The sequence below is a fragment of the Gilbertella persicaria genome, assembly GCF_025201335.1.
Source record: "Gilbertella persicaria strain CBS 190.32 chromosome Unknown B0P05scaffold_14, whole genome shotgun sequence".
Classification (NCBI taxonomy): Eukaryota; Fungi; Mucoromycota; class Mucoromycetes; order Mucorales; family Choanephoraceae; genus Gilbertella; species Gilbertella persicaria.
The window spans coordinates 356120-377694 of NW_026251975.1; the positions used below are offsets into that span (position 1 = coordinate 356120).

Consider the following 21575-nt stretch of genomic DNA (forward strand, 5'->3'; position numbering starts at 1 on the left):
ATCGACACCCCCACCCAGTCAAGGTGATAACACCAAAGAAGGCATGTCAGGTATGGGTATTTTCTTTACTATTCTCTTTGTTTTGGCCGGTGTTTACTTTGTTGGTGGTGCTATCTATAACTACAAAATGTACAACGCAAGAGGACTTGACCTTATTCCCCACCGAGGTAATTCCCCCTTCATGAATCATACTGAGGTCAATATTGACTGACATTTAATCTGTATAGACTTTTGGTTTGATCTACCTTACCTTATTAGAGTAAGAAGAGTGATATAATATTTATAGTTGAACTAACTATGATTTTATAGGATCTCATTGCACATATTATTGATTCTGTCATGTCTCGTCGTCGTGGAGCAGGGGGATATGTTGCTGTCTAAGGATGATGATGATGATAATGATGATTATATTGTTTATTTTATATATGCTATAATACAAATGAAATGCAAAATATTTATATAACAGACACAGCATCTAATTTCTTTTCAGATTGCTGTTGCGTTTTATGAGCCATGGCAGGCGATACATTGACTGCAGTGGAAGCCCCTGTTTTTGGTTTCAAAAGAGCCAAGGAGGAAGATTTTCTAAGGCGGGTCTTATTGTTGCCCTGATCTACAATAGATTCCCCTGTGATTTTGATAGAATCACATGTGGTGAGTGAATGAGAAGCAGAGGGCATAATCACGCTTGCTGATTCATCTGTCAATACATGCGATATTGTCCTAAGTGAGTCTTCGATAGTGACAGAAGAAGGAGAAGAACTCAAAAGGGAATCAGGCGAGGTGGATAAAGAAGCGGGCAATAAATCCTTCGTTTTGGCATCATTGGCTGGTATCAAAATGGGCGATGTTTTTAGTTGTTGATAGAGTTCTTCCTGCTGTCTTGGAACAGCCGAAAATAACTCGGGCAAGGATTTCGCAGTTGTCAATAAAGCCTCGTCTTCTTGAAATCGTTTTGCTTTGGCCTTCTTGTCTTGTTTGGGCTCAAATTCTTCAATCGACTCTTTGTCCAGCACAAGTTCAACAGGCACCACAGGGTCATTTGTAAGCTGAAAGGCATCCATCACAGTCGAGGCTAAAGAAGGTGGTATTTCGAAAATGCCGCCTACCCCGTTTGTTGGGAAAAATGTGATATCATCAAAATTAGGCAGGACCATGGTTTCCATGATAAATTCTTGAATCTTTGTCTCGATGGCCTTGACCACGACTGAATAACCCACTCGTTTTTCCCATACGACAGGCTCCACTTTCCATTCCATTTTAGGGCATTCATAAAAAGCATACCAGAATCGGTTGGTCGGTGGCTCCTTGATTTTGATCAAAATCTTGCCTTGGATTTCTTTCAATGTGATGCCCAGCACAAGGTCGATTGTCAAGGGCTTCAGACGGTCCGAGTATTTCCATTTGAGGACTGTTTCAATCTCTATGCGAAATCCACCATCGTACTGTAGATGTGCTTCAGCCGATAATTCACCTGTTGGGCTGAGTCCGAGTAATTTAGGTTGGGTGAAACGGGGCAAGGCATGTCCTGGATCGACTGATCGTACTGTGATCTCACCTAAAAAGGGAGGTCGTTTGGCATTGATTTTGTCGAGTTTGGTAATCACTTTTTTATACAATGCATCATTGATCTCCTGCGTACGATAAACTCCGAAAAAGATACGGCCTAGAATGGCATTCAACCATTGGGTCTGAAAATGATGTTCGTCACTATGAACCATGGTTATCAGATGATTCATGGCTGACTGGTCAAAGTGTGTTTTGTCTTGTTTGATATGTTCTCCTGCAGGCAATGTAGAGCGAGATGCACGAATCAAGGCGAAATACCAGTCCTCTTTATCAATGCATTTATGGCAATTGATATAATAACTGGAGGATTTTTCATCCATGGTTGCTTCTAACTTGATAAGATTGGGTTTAGAAAATAGTTCGTAATCTTGTAAACCTGGAGGATGTGTATAGACTGCATAATGTGTCATATGAATGACTCCCCTACAATCCAGTTGCTTTTCAGAGTCATATAGATAGAGTGTGTTGTATTTAAGGACTGCAAAAAACACATTGGCATTTTCTTTCCTGCCGGCTTTACCAGAAATGTAATTCTTGACCATGTTTCCGATAGAAGCATCAGGCAACGATTTTTCTTCGTCTTGGGATACTTTAAGCCATCCAACCTTATAGAGCAATGCACTGTTGTTGGTGGGTGTCTCTTCTGTTTCAAGCAAAAATAGTTCTTCTTCAGGTAAACTATGATTTTGAGTCTGTAATAGCCGGCATAAAGGCGAAATAATTCGGTGGTTCAACAGATAAACAATGTAGCATAGAATGAAAATGGCTGGGAACAAGGTAAAACCACCTAAAATATAGGCAGTGATGACTTTGAAAGAAAAAATCATAGAATTGGCATAAAGAAGAAGAAGAGAAAAAAATAAAATAAAATAAAATAAAAGGAGAATGAAAATAGACACGACTCGTGCTTGTGACCGCATGGTTTATTTAAAATGACAAACAATGAGATTCTAGGCTTTTTATATAAATATATATATAAATATATATATTATTTTGTACAGGCATAATTTAATGATATAGGATTATAAGTAGAGCAAGAACAATAGGTTCTTAATGATTCAGCCAACACTTTTTGATTTAATGGTTTAGTCAAGTATCTATCAAACTGTGTGAGTGATGAATTTGCCTTTAATTGTGACTTACCCATCCATGCCTGCATTCATACAGATTTGTTTTGCACTCTCTTGAACATCCGCAGTCAAAGCTACAATGGGGAACCGAGTCTTTCTGTTCTCTTGAGCTTCTATCTCTCGAATTCGTTTAGCAGCTGCTACACCATCACATTTTGGCATATGGTGATCAAAAAAGGCCATGGTAAAATACCCTTCTGGGTGATTACTCCAAGCATTGATGGCTTCAAGACCATTATTGGCACATACCACTTGGAAACCAAGGCGAGTGAGTTGCTTAAGCAATAGTTTTTGTGCAACAGGGTTATCTATGTCATGTCAATAGACATCTTTTTGATGATACACTTACCTTCAGCAATCAGAATATTGAGTTTACTAAACATAGCTCGCTCTTCTTCTGTGATTAAAGCTTCGGGCTTTGTCTTGACATGATGTGTTGTCGGTGTAGGTAATTTTTTGTTGAGTATTTCACCAATCGTACGCTGTAGTTTTGCACGTCGAAGTGGCACTGCCATACGAATTGCTTTGCATGATAGTTTTTGATTTGATATATCTTCAATAAGTCCTGTCTTGCCATTCATAGCACCCACAGCTGGATAGTTTGTGATGATGATCAAACCATCTTTGTTTGTTTGACTGGCTTCTTCTAACCACGCTGAAGAACGTGCAGTAGGCGTATGCTCGGGGTTCATGTACAGGCCTACGATGATCACATCGTATTTATTTTGTGTCACTAGTTTCTTGAATTCTTCAATTTGAATGACACCGTCTACATGCATACCGGGCAAAAGAAACCGAATAGAGTCTATTGTAGCTGTGTATTTTGAGACGACAATCACTTTGAGTGTGGAAATACAGCGCAAGAGTTTGTTGCGTTCATCAGAATAGCCTTCGGATGGTAATGTCTTGTTTTTGTTTTGAGATCCTAATTTGGAGACACGGACACTAAAATAAAAGTCGGAACCTTTTCCAGGTACACTGGAGACATTGATGGATCCAGACATGAGTTCTACAAGTTGAAGACAGATAGATAGACCAAGACCTGTGCCACCGTATTTGCGACTATGTTTACAAAAAAAAAAAAAAAAAAAAAAAAAAAAAAAAAAAAAAAAAAAAAAGAGGTGAGTCTATATTGTTTCAAGAAAAAGGTACCTACGTTGTACTACCGTCTACTTGAGAAAAGGGTTCAAACAGGACTTTACGTTGCTCATCACTGATACCAATACCTGTATCAATCACTTCAAATAACAGAGCAGCTTGGTCTGGATGACTGATTTGAGTCGTTGTATCAAGTGAACATCTGATCCGTATCTCGCCTTCATGGGTAAATTTGATAGCATTGCCTAAAAGGTTGATCAATACCTGCCTGAGCCTGTTTCCATCAGCCATCACCACCGTAGGTACATCATCTGCAACCACATAGGCAATATTGATATTCTTTTGAATAGCCATAGCGATCAGCATCTCAACAACATCAGCAATCAAGTCTTCTATTACAACAGGTGCCAGATCCAAAGTGACTTTACCCGCCTGCAACTTGGAGAAATTTAAAAGATCATCAATAATCTGCAACAGAATCTCACAAGACTCTTTGGCTGTTTTGACCAGGTCACGTTGGTCTGGATCTAATTCTGTCTCTGCCAAAAGAGAAATCATACCATAAAAGCCTGAGAAAGGTGTTCGGATTTCATGACTCATGTTAGCCAAAAAAATTTCTCGTAACCGAGTAGCGCGTACAGCAGCTTCTTTACTTTTTCGAGCATCTTCCAAAGCCTTCTTTTGCATCTCAATCATGCGCATATTGGCCATTGTCACACGTTGGACGGACTTGAACAAGAAAGCGTTAGTGATGGAAATACCCATTTGTTGACAGAGTAGACTGAGGACTGTCACATGGCGTTGTGTAAAGATACCACTGGAACCTTCGAGGAAGAGACAGCCAGCCAGCGCGCTCTTGTGGATAATAGGCATACAAATGACGGACTTACCGCCAACACGGTTGTACCAGGGTCCTACAGCAAACCGAGCATCTTGCTCCACGTTATGAATAAAGATACTTTCGCTTGTGTTGATCGTATGATGAATAATACGATTGGATACCAAGTCATCGTCTTCTGCAAGTAAACGAGGAGGATCAAATGTCATGGCACCATCTTGTTGACTTCCATAGGCACACACGCCATACTTTTCTTCTTTGACAATGATAGCACCACAATCAGCGCCTGAATTTTCCAAAATGATAGACATCATGGATTTCAATAAACTATCAAACTTAACTTCGGATGAAATCACTTGAGAACTCTTGAGAATAGAAGCCATGTCAAGGATATCCAGAGTCAACAGAGTTTGCTCTGTAGTCACAGGTGGAATAATCTCAGACACAAAAGGTTCGTTAAGAGAAGTATTGATGACACCCAAGGAAGATGTACTCCAGCTAGCTTGAGGACCCATGAAGGGGAAGGGGTCTGTTTGAATGCCAGTGTCATGCGATTCTACTCGACCATCATCATAGTCTGCTAAAAGATCATTGTATTTTGTACTCAAGTGTCTTGCTTTTCCATATGAGCCATGGTTAATGTAGAGACTGATGGCTTTCTTGAGCATGCCAAACGCTAGGTTTTTAGACCCATACGGGCATAGAATGCACCAGCATATTCATGACAGACGCAAAGTTCTAGGGGTATCCGCCTCCACGTGCTTGGTCCATCGCATTTTCATACAACTCAATAGCCTTGGCCATGTCTTGCTGAACAACTGCTGCTTTTTCAGCTTCAACCAGTGTACAGTAGTACATGTAATTGCTAGGTGAGTTTTTGGCCCATGGGCGTAATAGTGTTTGATTGTCTTCGACTTTTTCAAGGTAGACATCGAGTTCTTCTTGTGTCATTGTGTCTTTTTCCATACGGATTTTTTCCAAGACGGCAAGGGAATGGTAAGCCAACAGGACTCTTGTATGGCGATGATTAGGATGGTTGTGAATACCATTGATGACCCAACAACCAAGGGCGACAGCATATTCATAATGGCCATAGAGTACAAGAGGGATCAGACGAAAGGCTTCATACCAGTTTAAAGGTACATGAGGATTGGCACTTTGCTTACAGCTTTCAGCCACAAAATGACTATCATTGAAACCATCATCACCATTGAAGACTTCTTCTGCTTTGTCTGTAAATGTGTGGCCTTGTAATGCCTTGATACAACGAATGATTGACATGACAAGCACGTTTGTATCTGCAGAAGCGGACCAGGCATGAATATCATCATAGCAACTTTCAGCTTCAAGCAAAGCATCTGAAATTCGGTTGGCCGTAAAGAACATGGTTGTAGCAACATGTAAGTGAGAGAAGGACCCATAGATACGATCACCAGCAGACAAACAATACCGCCAAGCTTGACGGAACTGGGCAGTTGAATCTCGATAGTTGTATTTCCACATGGAAGCAAAGATATTGTAGAGACAAATGGTCCGACCTTTTTCAGCATTACCACCATACTTTTCAGCAATAGCCACACCGGCTGCACCAATTTCTTCACTGTAGGTATACTTTTGATAAAACTCAGAAGCACACATACTCATAAAAGAAAACCCAATACCTGTAGTAGAGCACATGCCTTCTCGAATAGAGATTTGAACCATCTTGATAGCTGCATAGAGCATTTCGGTTTGATTTCCTAGCCAATAGGCTGCTGTACACATTTCTTCAAGTACACTCAAGGCTGCTTTCAAACGAGGATCATCGCAAGGTCCAATCTTAACGAGTTCGCTAATGCCAACTTTATCAATCAAGTCAACAGCAACATGATATTCTCGATCAATTTGTGTCATGGTGCCATCATAGTCAAAATCAGTCAATTGAAGTTCAGAAAGACAGGTGCGTAGTGCTGTAGCTCCTTCTGAATGCATCTGTCGAGAGAAAAAGTATTTGTGTTGAATACGATGCGCAGTGACGCGATCCAAAGGATCTGTTGTGTTTTGAAAAATGATTTCTAGGTATTGCTCGGTTAAATCAGCTTGGCCCACAATAAAACTCAAGGCGACAGCGTTTGTGTACAAGTAGTGTGTGCGTGCATATTCAGCATCTTCCCAAGCATTAGGACCCAGCAATAAAATAGCTGCTTTGTAGTAATTAAAAGCCATTTTGTGTGCACCGGATATACGAGCCTTGTTACCAGCTTCAAACAAAATTTCTTTGTACGCTGCCTTGTGTTCCAATTCTTGAACCAGATTCATACATTTCAATAAATGATCTGCTATCAAGAAACTGTCGATTTGATCCTCTGGCGTGATTGATATAAGTTATAGAGCTTATGTTTACCTAAAACTTACCATGCATTAGATATTTGGCAATCTTGAAATGAATCTTTTCACGGCTTTTAGGATTGGCTAATTCCATAGCAGCTTGAGAGTAACGATCGTGAGACCATCTGAATTCATCGCTTTCTAAAGGTAGAATATAACCTTCCTGTAAAGCAGCTTGAAGACCATTGATAGGATCACGGGAAGTTGATTTTTTCGACTTGAATGTAGATTTTGTAGTGACAGAAGTGGATGATGTAGAAGGGACACTGCTGTTGGAACCACTGGCGTGTTGAGAAAATTTGATCAAAGGATGCAACGAGTCTGCCATCAATCTGGAAGACGAGGCTATTTCATCTACATTGCTTTTAGAGGCTGTTGAATCAGACGCAGAGGTACTATTATCCGAGAATTCGGATTCAGGATCAGAATCAATCATGAGGTATTTGACTGTATTCCAAGAAAAGGTATCACCTACAAACGAAGCCCATTTTAACAACCGTTGACCGTCCAGAGGCAGTTCTTTTAACCGATTCACTAAAAAGCCAATATCCAGCTCAGTATCTCGATCTGTATCGTCTTTGGTCATGACAGCCTGATGAATATCAGCTAAATTATAATCCCATTCATTTTCTTCCCAATTGAAAAAAATAAACTTTTTTTTTTCCAGCGTGACCAGCAGCTGTGCTGTATAGAAAGCATTGCCTCGCGTCTTCTTGTATACGATTTCAGCTAAAGGTAGAATAGAATCACGGTCCACATCCAGAGGTCGATGAAGGGCATCACTGATATAATCTACAAGCGAGTCAAAGTCTAATACACCCACTTGAATTGTATGGAAAATAGCAAAATCGTTCGAGAGCAATTTTTCTAACGCTTCAGTCACTTCTTGGTCTCGATAACAAACAAAAATAAGTATTTTTAATTTGGAAGCAATCATGCTTTCTATCAGTTCCAAGGAAGGGTCATCAGCCAAATGCACGTCATCCAAAAACTACATCATGTTTAGACGGAAGCTTATTTTTGGATTTGCTTACCAATGTCACCATACGCCATTGAGTCAATGCACGAAAGACCTCAACAAATAATGTATGGAATCGGATACGAGTCTCGACATTATCTAAGTGGATTTGGTTGATAGGTTCTTCAGAGTCTTCACTATCAACAGGGTCTAACAAGGGTTTCAATTCTGGTACAAGATCAGCCAACAATTCAATCTTGCAAAACTGTGCGCCCAAATGTGATTTTAAATGATCATAAAATGCATGAATTTCATCTTCAGATTCAGACAAGATTTGTTGTAGTATTTGAGAAAGTGATTTCAAAATACAGCTGTAAGGAACTTGATGTCTAGAATCGAATTTGGTGCAGGCTACATAACTTGAGAGAATGTTAGTCTACTATTATATATATAAATATATATGTATATATATATAAAAATATATATTGTTTTCGCTTTACCCATGTTGTCTGGCTACATTTTGAACTGCATTACATAGCGTTGATTTACCAGCGCCTCCAGGACCTGCAAGACATACAATCTCAACACCTTGCTTACCTGCCTGGACTCGACCATTGCCGCTGGATATATCGCTGCCTTCAAAGCCACTACAATAACTTGGAGAAGTGTTGGATTTGGTGCCAGCACCTAATGCACCTCCAATCATGCTGTTCACATCTGTATTGGACAAGTGATCGCTTAAGCCTTCATCACTCACACTTGCATTACCCGCATGAAAATTTTCACTTGTGATAGTAGGCATGGTGGAGCCTGTTGAGTAAGACTTTTCGCGACGATTTTTGATTGATTTATATACACCAGCAACACGTTGAATGATGTAGGTCATCTCCACAATGGTACCTTGTCGACCATAAATAGTTTTGGGTAATGTAAATACAGAAGCAACATCTCTTTCAGCTAAAGGAAAAGATTCAATGACCTAAAAGAGAATTAGTATAGGATTTTTATTTTCTTTTCCCTTACTTCATGTGCAGATTCAGAAGCAAATCGTAAGCGTTTCAAACATTCTTTCAAATCTGCTCTTATACCATAAGCACTACTGTATCTGTCTTCTGGAGACTAGGAGAATGTCAGCAAGACAATGATTGAGTGTATTCCATACCTTATGCGTCATTTTCTCAACAATACGAGCAAGTACTTCAGGTACTTCCAATTGAATTTCATGTATCAACGGCACCTTTCTACTAAGAATACCGTTCAAGATTTCTAATGGTCCGCCTTCAAATGGTGCTTTGCCAGTCAATAAGACAAAAAAGACAATACCAAGCGAGTAAATATCAGATCGATGATCGGGCACATAAGTTGTTCTGCCTGTTTGCTCTGGACTCATATAGACCAACAGGTTCTGTAACATGCCCATGGACTCTTTGTTAGTTGCTGTCTTTCTCCACCCTTCACTTGTCAAGTAGGTCTCCAATGATCGAGCACCTGAACCAAAATTCCACATTTTCACTCGAGAACTGTCTTCGCCTGTCCATTGAAAGGCAGAGAGTCTGATTTCTCCATGAACCACATTGTTGCGATGAATGAATTCGAGACAGTCGGTACATTTGATGGCAAACCGTAAAAAGGTACCAAGGTCAAATGCAGGTCCACCATGAAATGTAGCTGGTAGACCAGTATGAGCAGGCGTGGATGGCACAGGATCCATATCAGACTGTCTATATAAATACCGCTTTTTGTCATCATATAAAATGGCTGAAGATTCGTTACTACTGATACTTGAGCCTCTATCTGAATAAGTGTGTCTATGATGTGCAGATATGGTGGCATCTTCTGATTGCCTTTTATTGTATTCCAAGTAATTTTGGCCCTCGTCTGCATAAATTACAATTGTAAGTCCACTGGGCAAATGAATATATTCTAATGGTCGAACTAAATAGAACAAAAAAAAAAAAAATGTGCGATGGTCAGCAACATATACAGAAACTCCGATGATGTTTAATAAAAAAAAAAAAATACCTAGAAATGCTGATCCATCACTCAGTTGGTATAGTCTCTTCATGATATAATACTCTCTTTCTAACCGCAAAGAGTTTGGTGATACTTTGGCTACCACTGGTTTCTTATTTGAAATACTGCATATATGGAGTGAGTATTACGTAATACAATTGATTTCTTTACCGATAGCCATAAACAATATCTACATTTTCACCATGTGCCAAACTTGGTATTGGAGCAGCTTTAAAATGGTAGTTTGGTATTTGTAGAATGTCACCAACTAAACTGAAGCCAGTTGAATCTGTAAACGATCCAGTAGATCCAGAATTCGACATTTTTGTTGAAATTTTATTAAATGCGTGCTGCTTTCCAAATAAGTGTAAATGTTTATATATCTAAGATAAAAAAAAGAAAAAAAAGGAGAGAGAGAGAGAAAAAAGAGAAAAAGAAAGAAAGAAAAAGATACTGTAATAGAAAAAAAAAGTCTGTGGAACCACTGAAAAAGGTTTTCGATACTTTTTTTTTTTTTACTCACAACCATGTCCCCCCCTCCTTTTTTTGTCTTTTTTACATCGTCATATTTCAAGCTTGCATTTCTCGATTTCAATGTAAAAAGAATGATTTTTTTTGAAAAAAAAGAAAAGAAATAAACTTGTGTCCCGTAGTGGTCCATTGTATATCAAAGTTTAATTTTAGTTAGAACCAAAAGCTTGGTAGAGGTTTCCTTGTGGATAAAGAGATTGATACTTTATTTAAAACACAGTAATTATTACAGTCTAATGACGGGATACATGTAAAAAATAAAAGAACAGAAAAGAACAAAATTTGTCCTATCAGCATTGACCACAGTTTATTTTAGCCGAGATGAGGGAGTCCAATAGCACTACAAGCTATTTAACAAAAAAGAAAAAATTTAGAAATTATACTTACGATTTAAATGGATAGATTTCCCAGCTTTCCCAAACTTTGGCTTTTGTATAAGGATCTTGAAGAATCATTTGCTCGACTTCTTCAGTAGATTCAGCAGACATGATCATGACACTGCCTTTCATTTTACCAGACTATCAACAGAGAAGATCAACACTTAAATCAAGTCAAAAGATCTTACTTGATGACTGTCTAAAATAGCCCCTCCTGCTTGTAAGGAACCATTCTTATTTGCTGTGATAGCCCCTGACAAATGTTTTTCACGAACCCCTAGACGGCGTTGAAGACACTCAGGGTCTTTATAGTCTTTCAAGAACACAACAAACTGTTTCTTGTCTATGATTTATATAAGTATCACAACAACAAAAGATGTGTTATTGTACCTGGTAAGACAAAGCTTGAAGAAAAGAGTCGACGCGTTACTTTATTTAAAAAGAGTTTATTAGACATACAAAGCTATAAAAAAAAAGAAAGAAAATACAAAAATAAAAATAAAAAATTCTATAGAATATAAGGAAATGTACGATCGCCTGCGATACCTTGGCTTTCAATCTGTTTGTTTAGTTTTGACAAGTGTGTTCGAAGCACAAATGCACTGATGGCAGCCAATAGCATAGCACCTCCATTAATCATGTTTGATCCCATATATCTTGGTGCATCAGAAGGCCATCCTGAATAGAGTGCAAATGTACAGATAAGAGCACCAAAATTAGCTACAGAAGACACAATGCCTGTGGCTGATGCTACAGAGACAGGGTCATCTTTTGAATTGGCCGTCCATGCCATACTCAATGGCACAGTAGGGTATGTACCTGCAGCAAGAATCATAAGGCCAAAATAACGAGCACCAATAGGCTCTGCGAATGTCAAGACACAGAACCCAATAAAAGCAGTACATGAAGCACCAATAATAAACCATCCTCTGTTTCTAAAATGATCACTGAGACGAGTTACCACATAGACCATGAAACCCCCAAATGCATAGGGAGGAATACAGAGTAAACTGACTTGAATAGATGTATAAGTACCCATTTGTTGTACAATCTTGGGTAGAAAATAACCCAATGAAGTTGCTGCCATAACAGGCGTAAAATAGAGCACACAGAATAACCATACCTTAAAGTCCTTTAGTTCACTCAAGACATGTGTGAAATTACGCTTGAGGTTACGTTCTTGCACTGATTCAGCTGTCTTGGGTATATTGTTGTTCTCTAAACGTCTTTTGATTTGAGTCCGTTCATCTTCATTCAAAAACCGAGTTGATTTTTCGGGTGTTGAGGGTAAATAAAAGATGGTAGCAATACCAAACAGGATAGAAATAAGAGCAGAAATAATAAAGAGCCATTGCCAGCCGTATAAATTAGCTCTTGTGTCAATCAATTGAACACCGGCAGAAATAAGACCACCAAATGCACCTGACGCAGGACCAGCTAAATAAGTGACACCAATGCGAGTAGATATTTCTTCAGGGCGATACCATAATGTGTTGTAGTAAGTAATGCCAGGCCAGAATCCAGCTTCAAAAGCACCTAACAAGAAACGTAATAGATAGAAATGCCATGGCTTTGAAATGGCTGCCATACAGCCTGTGACTATACTCCATGTAATCATAATACGTGCTATCCAATGAGCAGGATTGACGTGGGCCATCAATAAGTTGGATGGCACTTCAAACAACTAGTAGAGGGATTTAGTTTATGATTTGCATAAGCTGCACATTACAATATAAGCAACATAAAATAGCCCAAGGCCAATATTGTTTTGTTGAGGTGTCAATCCAGATGTATCCATTAATGTATGGTTTTCTGCTTTATTCATTGTCATAGCAAAACCAACATTGGATCTGTCTTCTACAGATAGAAAATAGAGACAAAATATCCAGGGCACAATACGCCAGTCTAATTTTTTTAATAATTTTTTCTCTTTATAGAGATCTTGTTGATCTTGTTCAATAGCCACTTCTTGTAAGCTACTTGGTGAGTTGTTTGAGCTTGTACGCTGCCGTATGTCCAACTTGGTAAGATCTTCTTTAGAACGATTCATACTTTAAAGGAAGAAAAGGCTAAGACAAAGCACAAAAAAAAAATATTAAGAATTAAATTTCAGTCACGGCAATGTACACAGACAGGACATTAAATTTATGCAATACAGAAAAATACTTAAATGTTAGAGTATACACCCTATAGTTTAGAAAGAAAGAGATTCTAGACTGTGTACTTGTCTTCATCTTTCGCCTTGTTGTGTAACACATACTTTTGTGTATCTTACAATATGAACTGATGTTTAATTTCAATGCTGCTGATGTCATGGGGGGACATGGTACAACTAAGACATCATGTATAAAGACGTCCATAAATATGTATAGAAGCAAGAAAAATACAAGCATAAAAGGAAAGAAAAAAGAGAGAGAGAGAGAGAGAGAGAGAGAGAGAGAGAGAGAGAGAGAGAGAGAGAAAGAGAGAAAAAAAATAGGGCTTTTAATATGCATCGATCGTGATTTTGATTTATTTCAGATTTGACAGTTCACACTAAGCTCTTTTTTGTTTAATGCCATCAAAAAAACAGATAAAGAGAGACCCCTTATTTTGACTTAAAAGGAAAATTCCGTTAATCGAGATAAAGGGTCTCGATCATCTAGAAAGATAAAAGCTTGTTTTATAGACTAGTCTTACAAAACTTAAATGACAGATAAGGGTTGACAGTGGGAAATCAAGGCAATGCTGAATGATCGGAGGGAATTTCATAGGGAGCAATGAGTAGAAAAAATACTTTCACAAAGAATGAAACATGCATTAAACAAGAAATAGTATTAGTAAGCATATTTGTATACGATAAAAAATAAACATATCTTAGTATTAAAAAGTGCTATAACAGTAATTTGTAGATACTCATTCTACTCCTAACTTTTCAATTGTCATCACAAGAAACACAAGACGAGTACTCTCAAAGACTTCAATAATAATACATTTGAGAACCCTATCTCAGAGACTTCATTTAATATAGACAGATCTTGATTTGAGTCAGTATTGACCGAGAAACTAGTATTCAAAGGTCTTTTGTCGAGATCTAATGGTCTTTCTGAAGCTCTTGTTTACTATTTTTAAAGCAAACACACTGCGATTTTGTTAAGAAACACTGAACTATCGAAATAAACAATGACATTTCTCAATTCGGCTCAACCGTTTTGCTTTCCTGTCGTCATCTTTTTATTTATCAAATGGCAAACAACAACTGATTGAATAAGCTTTTCTTAAGTTGGAAAGTGATACACATCGTATTGTCTATCTCTTAAAACGCGTAATGCCCTCTTGAAGATTCACTTTTCTTTGCTCATATTTGAATACAACAAGGAAATAAATTGTTATCTATGTATACCTCTTTAAAAAACAAAAAATAGAGGTCTAAAAAATAAAAGGAATACTTGGACTGTATTCTCTCAATATAAACAATGATATCAGTATGATTATGATCAGCATCTTCAATATCAATTTCAGGAGGTTGTGTGTCTCGATAAGTAGGATACTTTTTTACATTCTCCAAATGGTGAGGATCTGCCTCTTTTCCCCAATCCATAGCTTCATTTCCTTGTTTGCCTTGGCCGTTTTCGTAAAAGAAGGTATTACTCACTTCAACAAATGTTTTCGATATGATTTATCGTCAAATTCATATACTTTAAAATCAAGACAAAAGTCAAAGTTACCATTTTATTAAAGGTATTCATAAACATATAATAGCAATCTGAGAGGTTCGTGATTGATCACAATAGAAGAAGTGAAGAATGAAATAAGCAAAACTGCCATTTGGCACCGCTAGCGCTATATCAATGTTCATTTAGCTCAAGCCAGGTGCACTATGTGGAGGTAGAACATTGAGAGGCACCCATTTTTGCAGCTACAAGTAGCTACAGGGAATCTCAACCTTTACACCACCAACAAAAGCCATCGTTACTACTTTTGCCTCCGTGCTTCCCACCTTCAAACATTCTATGAACCTTTGAGACGTTGCGTAGGTGGCACTCTCACTAGAAGCTCTTGATAGAGGTCTTACGTACTAATCGGTAGAGCCTTCGTTAGTGCAGCATGTATGTTTTAAAAATCAATGCGTTTTCTTTGCTGTGTCACAACTAAAATAAAGATTAACATCAAGTACATGCACGGTTTGCAGAGAAAAACCTACATGCTTCTCTTCAATGTCTCCAGTTGAGCATTTGGGCTGAACAAACATTTGAAAAACGAAAAAAAAGTGATTAAAAGTCATCATCTCCAGTATCAATGACTATATCAAGGATTTGTGTAAGCTTTATAGTTATTTACTCTTTAGCATAAAAGGGCTACAGTGAATTACGTATCAATCTTTGTTTTATCTCGCTCCCACAACTAAATAAGATGCATATCGCCAATCTACTAAATCATATTTTGATGATTATTAACTCAAAACTGAATTGAATAGCCAAGTTCAATTTAGTCCTCACGTCAAGATCAATGCATGAAAAGTGTAGACATTTTAAGAATGGCGACGTGTTTGATTTAGTTTTAACTGAACAACTGGGAAGCTTTTTCCACACTACATAATTAATGCTAGCATCCATCTGAACATCTACTGTATTGATTACAACGCATTATATACACAATTAAACCGTTTCTGCTATTTGGCAAGTTTGACAGTAAAGTTTTCAGGTCCAATTACAGCAAAGATCGCCTATTATTTTCTATCTAGTATTCCAATTGTGCACAATTCATCTCTTGATTTGTTTGTTGAAGACAAGCATAACAATGTAGTCATGGATCAAATAGTCAGCTCTAATAGCAGAAAAGGCATTGTTGTAGAAAAGGTTAGCAGTCTCAATATATACAGCAGGAATACATATCGCAGAAAAAAAAAGGGCCCCTTTGCCAATCAGAGAAGCGATAGAAAGTGTAAAGAGATTGAAAACATTGTATTTTGAACAGCAAGAAGAAAAAAATGGCCGTACTGAAAGTGAATTTATTCCCGCCCCCTTGAACAATATAATAGACAAGAAGATGTACCAATTAAGCAATATGAATAGTGGTTTGCTATTGAAAGAAGTACAAAGTAAACAAGACGCAGAAGAAAATATCAAAAACGTCATATTACCCAAGTTACTGGAAGCAGTTATTGTTTTTCAGAAAAACTGGGTATTTGCAACACAATTTGAAGCCTATTACCGAAACAACTCATACATTGACGAATCTGTCATGAAAACTACGATGGACAAGTATCCAGTCGACCTTGTCGCCGAGATAAAGAACAAGGCGGAGAAAGGAAAGTCCTGGTTTGAATTATCAATCTTTTGGAGTAGATTTGAAATGCTGTTGACTGGTGGAATATGTGGCAGCAAGATATCGAATGATATACATAACCGTAGCCTCGATTAACAATGTACCTTTCTATGTCTTCATGCTTATGAATAAAAACATCGTCCAAGACAATATAGAAATTTTTAAACTGTCTTCATCGAATGTCTGTACCAGACACTCTTTATGATTTTCATTTAATGTTTTTGGTCTTCCAACATTCCTTATTTCTTTTATTTCCTCTATGGGTCTGTTTTTTTCTTCGAGAATCTGTTTTACTTCAAGCTAATCTTCCTGGGGCCAATTGCAATATTTATTACCTTGGCAGCTTGACCGGCAGTTAAGTCTTTCTGGTAAACTTGAACTCTTTGATACTGTTTTCATGTCTTTTTCCTGATCGAACTTCATTTAATCTAGCCGCATCACTTGGCCTATCCTTGATGACTTTTGGCTTCATTATTCTTTCTGGAAGCTTCATTTCAGAATGCATATTGAAGTCGGTTATTTTGTCTAAAGTATATGCATCCTTATCCACTTCCATTTGAACAGGCTCACGTCCATCTTCATCAATGGCGCTACCCTTTTCATCTTCAAAAAAAATCTGGAGACATCATTGCTATAAAAATCTGGCCACAGCGAACCGTAGTCAGTGGAAGTGGTTTATAACCAATAAACTCGTAAAATGTTAAAAACGATAAAAAGAACTACATGTTTGTTCAGCCCAAATGCTCAACTGGAGGCATTGAAGAGAAGCATGTAGGTTTTTCTCTGCAAACCGTGCATGTACTTGATGTTAATCTTTATTTTAGTTGTGACACAGCAAAGAAAACGCATTGATTTTTAAAACATACATGCTGCACTAACGAAGGCTCTACCGATTAGTACGTAAGACCTCTATCAAGAGCTTCTAGTGAGAGTGCCACCTACGCAACGTCTCAAAGGTTCATAGAATGTTTGAAGGTGGGAAGCACGGAGGCAAAAGTAGTAACGATGGCTTTTGTTGGTGGTGTAAAGGTTGAGATTCCCTGTAGCTACTTGTAGCTGCAAAAATGGGTGCCTCTCAATGTTCTACCTCCACATAGTGCACCTGGCTTGAGCTAAATGAACATTGATATAGCGCTAGCGGTGCCAAATGGCAGTTTTGCTTATTTCATTCTTCACTTCTTCTATTGTGATCAATCACGAACCTCTCAGATTGCTATTATATGTTTATGAATACCTTTAATAAAATGGTAACTTTGACTTTTGTCTTGATTTTAAAGTATATGAATTTGACGATAAATCATATCGAAAACATTTGTTGAAGTGAGTAATACCTTCTTTTACGAAAACGGCCAAGGCGAACAAGATCTTTTTCTTTTCTTATCAAAAGAAACATACAGGGAAAGGGAAAGGAGAAAAAGGTTACATAGTACGTTCTCTGGTCCTTCTTTACTTCCATTTGCTCCTTTCTGATATTGACCAAGTTGGTGGTTCGCAAGTATTCTTCTTTTGTTCCTGTAATGATCTTTATAATGTTATGTTTTGACGTTTTTTTTATATGGTAGTGTTGAAGCAGTAAACATGCGAATGCTTATCCGAAAAGTAAACCCAATAAATAAAGTAAACTATTTCAGGGGAGGGGGAAGTCTTCACTGGCTATATACTATCCGAAAAAGAATTATAAAGATAGAGTTTTATTGTATTGTTTCTCGAGAGCTATACTCGGTCATTTCACTGTAGCTTTTGATTTGAAGGCCGTATAATGATCCAAACAAGTACTTTATTATGTCCAAGGAGATTATGCACGTTCCTCATACTGTAATATTCAAAAACATATCGGCCTCCGAAGTTGTTATACACGGTTTATCCTCTGATTAGCTTAACTTGCTTGATTCAACTCTCAAGACCAAGAAACCAGTCATTTATCCTATCAAAAATAAATGATTTATTTGTGTAAAGAAAAGGACATCATAGAACGACATAATAAGGATTACTGGAAGCGAATAGCCATTGTATACATTTGTGCTTCTTTTTTGAAGTGGTCGTTCTTGAACAATATTCAGCAATACCAATGTCTCTGCGGCTTTCATATCACAGCAAGCAATCTATAAGCTGCAACTGAATGACTGTTGTTTTATAGAAACTCAGACTGAATTTTTTTTTAAAAATCTTTCATTCTTTATCACACCCTTTTTGCTAGTAAATAGTGTGCTTGTTGGTGTGTACATATACAAATTATTAAATAATGAAGCAAGAACAACAGCAGGAATCTATCAAGAACGACTTGATATCTCAAGTGAACAGCCAACCACTTGTTAACAATGAGATTGCAGACTACGCGCAACAAACTTTGTTGGATGTCAATAGTCAACCTATCATTCATAACCTGATGCACTCCCATCCACCTCACATACTAAGACCACATACACCTTCAGAAGAACTCCTTCATGCAGCAGCTGCAGTAGTAGCCAACTCATCTTCTCATTCATTATTAAATCTGAATAGTGAAGCACCCACACAATCAAGCGAATCACCTACTACTGCTGCTGCTGCTGCTCCAGCACCCTCTGTTATACCTATGGATCCTTCAAATCCTATCCTGACTGAATTTTATGAGAGGTTTACTGTTGGCCGTATGTTCGATACGCTTGAAGACCTTCGTAATGAAGCTTACGAATATGGTCGTAAACACAATGTGGCACTGACGACTAGTAAATCAGACAAAACAAAGATCTATTTGATCTGTAAACATGGTGGCCAATACCGCCGTAATAACAAACGTCCTCCTCCTGGTACTGTCAAACCGCGTATTCGTCGATCACAAAAGACGGGTTGTGCATGCATGATCTATGCCCGGTATTGTAGAGGTAGTTTCTGGGTGATTCGCAAAAGTGTAGGTGAACACAATCACCCTATTGCGGATGATCCAAGTGCTTATGCCATGTATCGATCTTTGACGCCTGAGCAATTGTTGATGGTACATAGGTTACTGCGAGAGCATGTTGGTGTGTCTTTTATTGTTAAATCACTCAGATCCAATGGTGTAACAAATATTTTGGCTAAAGATATTGAGAATATACAACAAGACTTGAAAAGGAGAGATGTATTGGATTTACCAAAAAATGAATAAAGACTTTATTGTTATAATACGGTAAATGCCTTTAAGCCTTTTTCTACGTCAAAACGACCATCAATGACAGAGAATATATTGTTGACAAACTCAGGATCATACTAGAACATATTAGTTTGATTAGGGTATGGTTTCCTAGATGACTTACTTGACATGCTCGAGTGCAATCAGGAGAAAAGTTGGCTTCAATCACAATAGGCTTAAAGTCACTTGTCAACATGATATCAAACCCATAGACACTAAAAGCATTTACTTTGCTCCCATTGAGTCCTAAAGGTTGGTTTGTATTTGAAGCAGCCAGCAAGACATCTAATTATCATAAGTATAGATCAATAATCAAGCTCTACTTTACTCTTAATAGCAGCATGAATCTCTTGTTGAATAGGTTCCCATTGGATTTGATATTGCTTTTCTATGTTGTAGATAAAACTCTTGTGATCCAACTGTGTCATTTCATAATTGGAGTAATTCATGACTGTAAACTGGGATTCATAGTCATCCAGATGGTCAAGATTGAACTTTTTGTTGGCTAAACGAGTCCAAAACATGTTGTAGACACAAGCAACTAAAGGCTCTGTCTGTCTGACAAGGACAATATAACGAAGATCAAACTTCTTGCCATTGTAGAGACAAGGTGTAGTCAAATAAGGTTGTGCAATTTGAGGAATAGGACTATCATGTTGACGCACAAGTTGAGCAAGATGGCGAGTGATGTGAAGACCAAGTCCACGAGCCATGTTCCAAGGCTTTGTGATCCAAAGCTCAGTGTTGTCCAGATAATGACCAGCAAGCTCAGAAAGTTGTGTCATGACATTGTACGTAGGCAAATACCAATCAGGAGCACCAAACGTACTCTGGATCAATTCAGCCAAATGATGCTTAAACGTAAGGCATTTTTCATTAGGTAACTGGTTAACAATTTGACCAGGTTGAAGAGCATCCCAGTCTGAGAAATCTTGGCTTGTCCAGATAATGTCTGCTTTTGTACGGTCTTCCGTCAATGTAACATGATTAAGCTTGAGGAATTGCTTCACAAATGTTGTGTCTGTATACACAGTCACTGGACTTGTTGCTTTCTTTTGTTTCAACAAGACGTCTTTGACTTGTTCTTGTGTCAACAAAGACTCGGGTTGCCATGTTTGTTGCTCAAGTTTGGCTTGATGTGCCTTGTACGTTTGAACCAATGCTTCCTTGTTAATTTCCTTGACCACTCGCTTCTCAAATGCCAATAAATATGCAGCCTTGTCAGACTCACGCTCCAGACTCTTGGGACAGAAATCCGCTGTCAAGATCTCACCTGCCTCAATATCCTTGATAGGGAAGAGGACACTGTAAGGAATCATACCGCTGGCACCTCTTGAGAAAATAAAAGGAACACAGACAACATTGGGTTCGTCTGAATGAGAAATAGCAGATCCTACTTCATCATTTACATACCAAGCAGTCTGAGAAACAGGTTGTCCATCTTGCTGCAAAATGGAATAAGTGTAAGTCTGGATATAAGACCACATTGCATCATAAACAGCTTGAATACGGGTCTTGATCCATTCCTTTTCACGTTGTTCACGACGAGCCAATCTTTCTTGATTCTCCTTGTCTTCTTTCTCTTGTGGCTTACCACTAGCCAAGACTTGGCCCATGACTTGATCGTGGAGGCGATCTGCTTCTGCTTTTGCTTCAGGGTCAATGGTCAATCGCATGATGGCATTGACCACTTCGTTATTTTCAGCTATCAATGCCTTTTCTGCTTCCATTCGAGATGCATTAGCTTGTGAAGCAACCAATTGAATCAATTCCTCTGAGGGTTTCATTCGATCCTCTTCTTCTTCATCGTCTGAGTGTTCAGGTGCTTCTTCTACATCGATATCCATTAGATTCTCAAGTCGTTCTAAAAGAGCAAGGTTTTGAGCAAGTTCTTGTTTGGCTGTTTCGGGTGAAGTGGTCCAAGCATGGTCTACCAAGAAGATATCACTTTTTTTTTAATATGAGTATGTTGCTCTTTTTTTTTTAGGGAGCTTTACCTATGTTTCTTAAGTGTCTGGTCGGCTTTAACGTGAAGCGAATAGCCTTCCATAGGATCTCCATGGTGAAGTTCAACAAAGTTACCGGCGTCGAGGTAGTCCTCACCGAGTTTCATAAACAAAGGTTGCCATAACTCTTCAGGGATAGTAGATAATTGATACTGGTGAACAGTAACAAACGACTCGAATGCAGAAGACATGAATAGAAAGCAAGGGATTTATTTTCTCGAAAAAAAAAA

General features: G+C 38.1%; 6 protein-coding genes across 6 annotated transcripts; 1 reads left to right on the top strand and 5 right to left on the bottom strand.

Moving 5' to 3' along the window:
* Positions 1-400: 400 nt before the first annotated feature.
* B0P05DRAFT_536967 (putative integral membrane protein conserved region-domain-containing protein) lies at positions 401-2480 on the bottom strand. Its single transcript, XM_051577659.1, has one exon. It carries the CDS (start codon positions 2394-2396, stop codon positions 456-458), a length of 1941 nt encoding a protein of 646 aa, XP_051436148.1. The 5' UTR covers positions 2397-2480; the 3' UTR covers positions 401-455.
* On the bottom strand, positions 2463-10430 carry B0P05DRAFT_595905 (uncharacterized protein). The gene is made up of 12 exons (XM_051583114.1): positions 10145-10430; positions 9983-10098; positions 9123-9895; positions 8984-9079; positions 8558-8939; positions 8037-8371; positions 7030-7993; positions 5394-6980; positions 3856-5311; positions 3049-3761; positions 2713-3007; positions 2463-2666 (listed from the first exon to the last, which is right to left on the bottom strand). Exons 1-12 carry the CDS (start codon positions 10294-10296, stop codon positions 2558-2560), a joined length of 6978 nt encoding a protein of 2325 aa, XP_051436149.1. The 5' UTR covers positions 10297-10430; the 3' UTR covers positions 2463-2557.
* A 47-nt stretch (positions 10431-10477) lies between these two features.
* Positions 10478-11371, bottom strand: B0P05DRAFT_536972 (uncharacterized protein). Its single transcript, XM_051577660.1, has 5 exons — positions 11272-11371; positions 11070-11224; positions 10892-11022; positions 10627-10844; positions 10478-10569 (listed from the first exon to the last, which is right to left on the bottom strand). The coding sequence occupies exons 1-4, from the start codon at positions 11336-11338 to the stop codon at positions 10817-10819; spliced, it is 381 nt and encodes a 126-aa protein (XP_051436150.1). The 5' UTR covers positions 11339-11371; the 3' UTR covers positions 10478-10569; positions 10627-10816.
* Positions 11372-13296, bottom strand: B0P05DRAFT_536976 (major facilitator superfamily domain-containing protein). Its single transcript, XM_051577661.1, has 2 exons — positions 12611-13296; positions 11372-12565 (listed from the first exon to the last, which is right to left on the bottom strand). Exons 1-2 carry the CDS (start codon positions 12929-12931, stop codon positions 11390-11392), a joined length of 1497 nt encoding a protein of 498 aa, XP_051436151.1. The 5' UTR covers positions 12932-13296; the 3' UTR covers positions 11372-11389.
* Positions 13297-18375: 5079 nt separating this feature from the next.
* B0P05DRAFT_536980 (uncharacterized protein) lies at positions 18376-19320 on the top strand. Its single transcript, XM_051577662.1, has one exon. The coding sequence runs from the start codon at positions 18431-18433 to the stop codon at positions 19313-19315; it is 885 nt and encodes a 294-aa protein (XP_051436152.1). The 5' UTR covers positions 18376-18430; the 3' UTR covers positions 19316-19320.
* B0P05DRAFT_536983 (tubulin-tyrosine ligase family-domain-containing protein) lies at positions 19321-21542 on the bottom strand. The gene is made up of 2 exons (XM_051577663.1): positions 21337-21542; positions 19321-21286 (listed from the first exon to the last, which is right to left on the bottom strand). Exons 1-2 carry the CDS (start codon positions 21534-21536, stop codon positions 19645-19647), a joined length of 1842 nt encoding a protein of 613 aa, XP_051436153.1. The 5' UTR covers positions 21537-21542; the 3' UTR covers positions 19321-19644.
* Between the last annotated feature and the right edge of the window lie 33 nt (positions 21543-21575).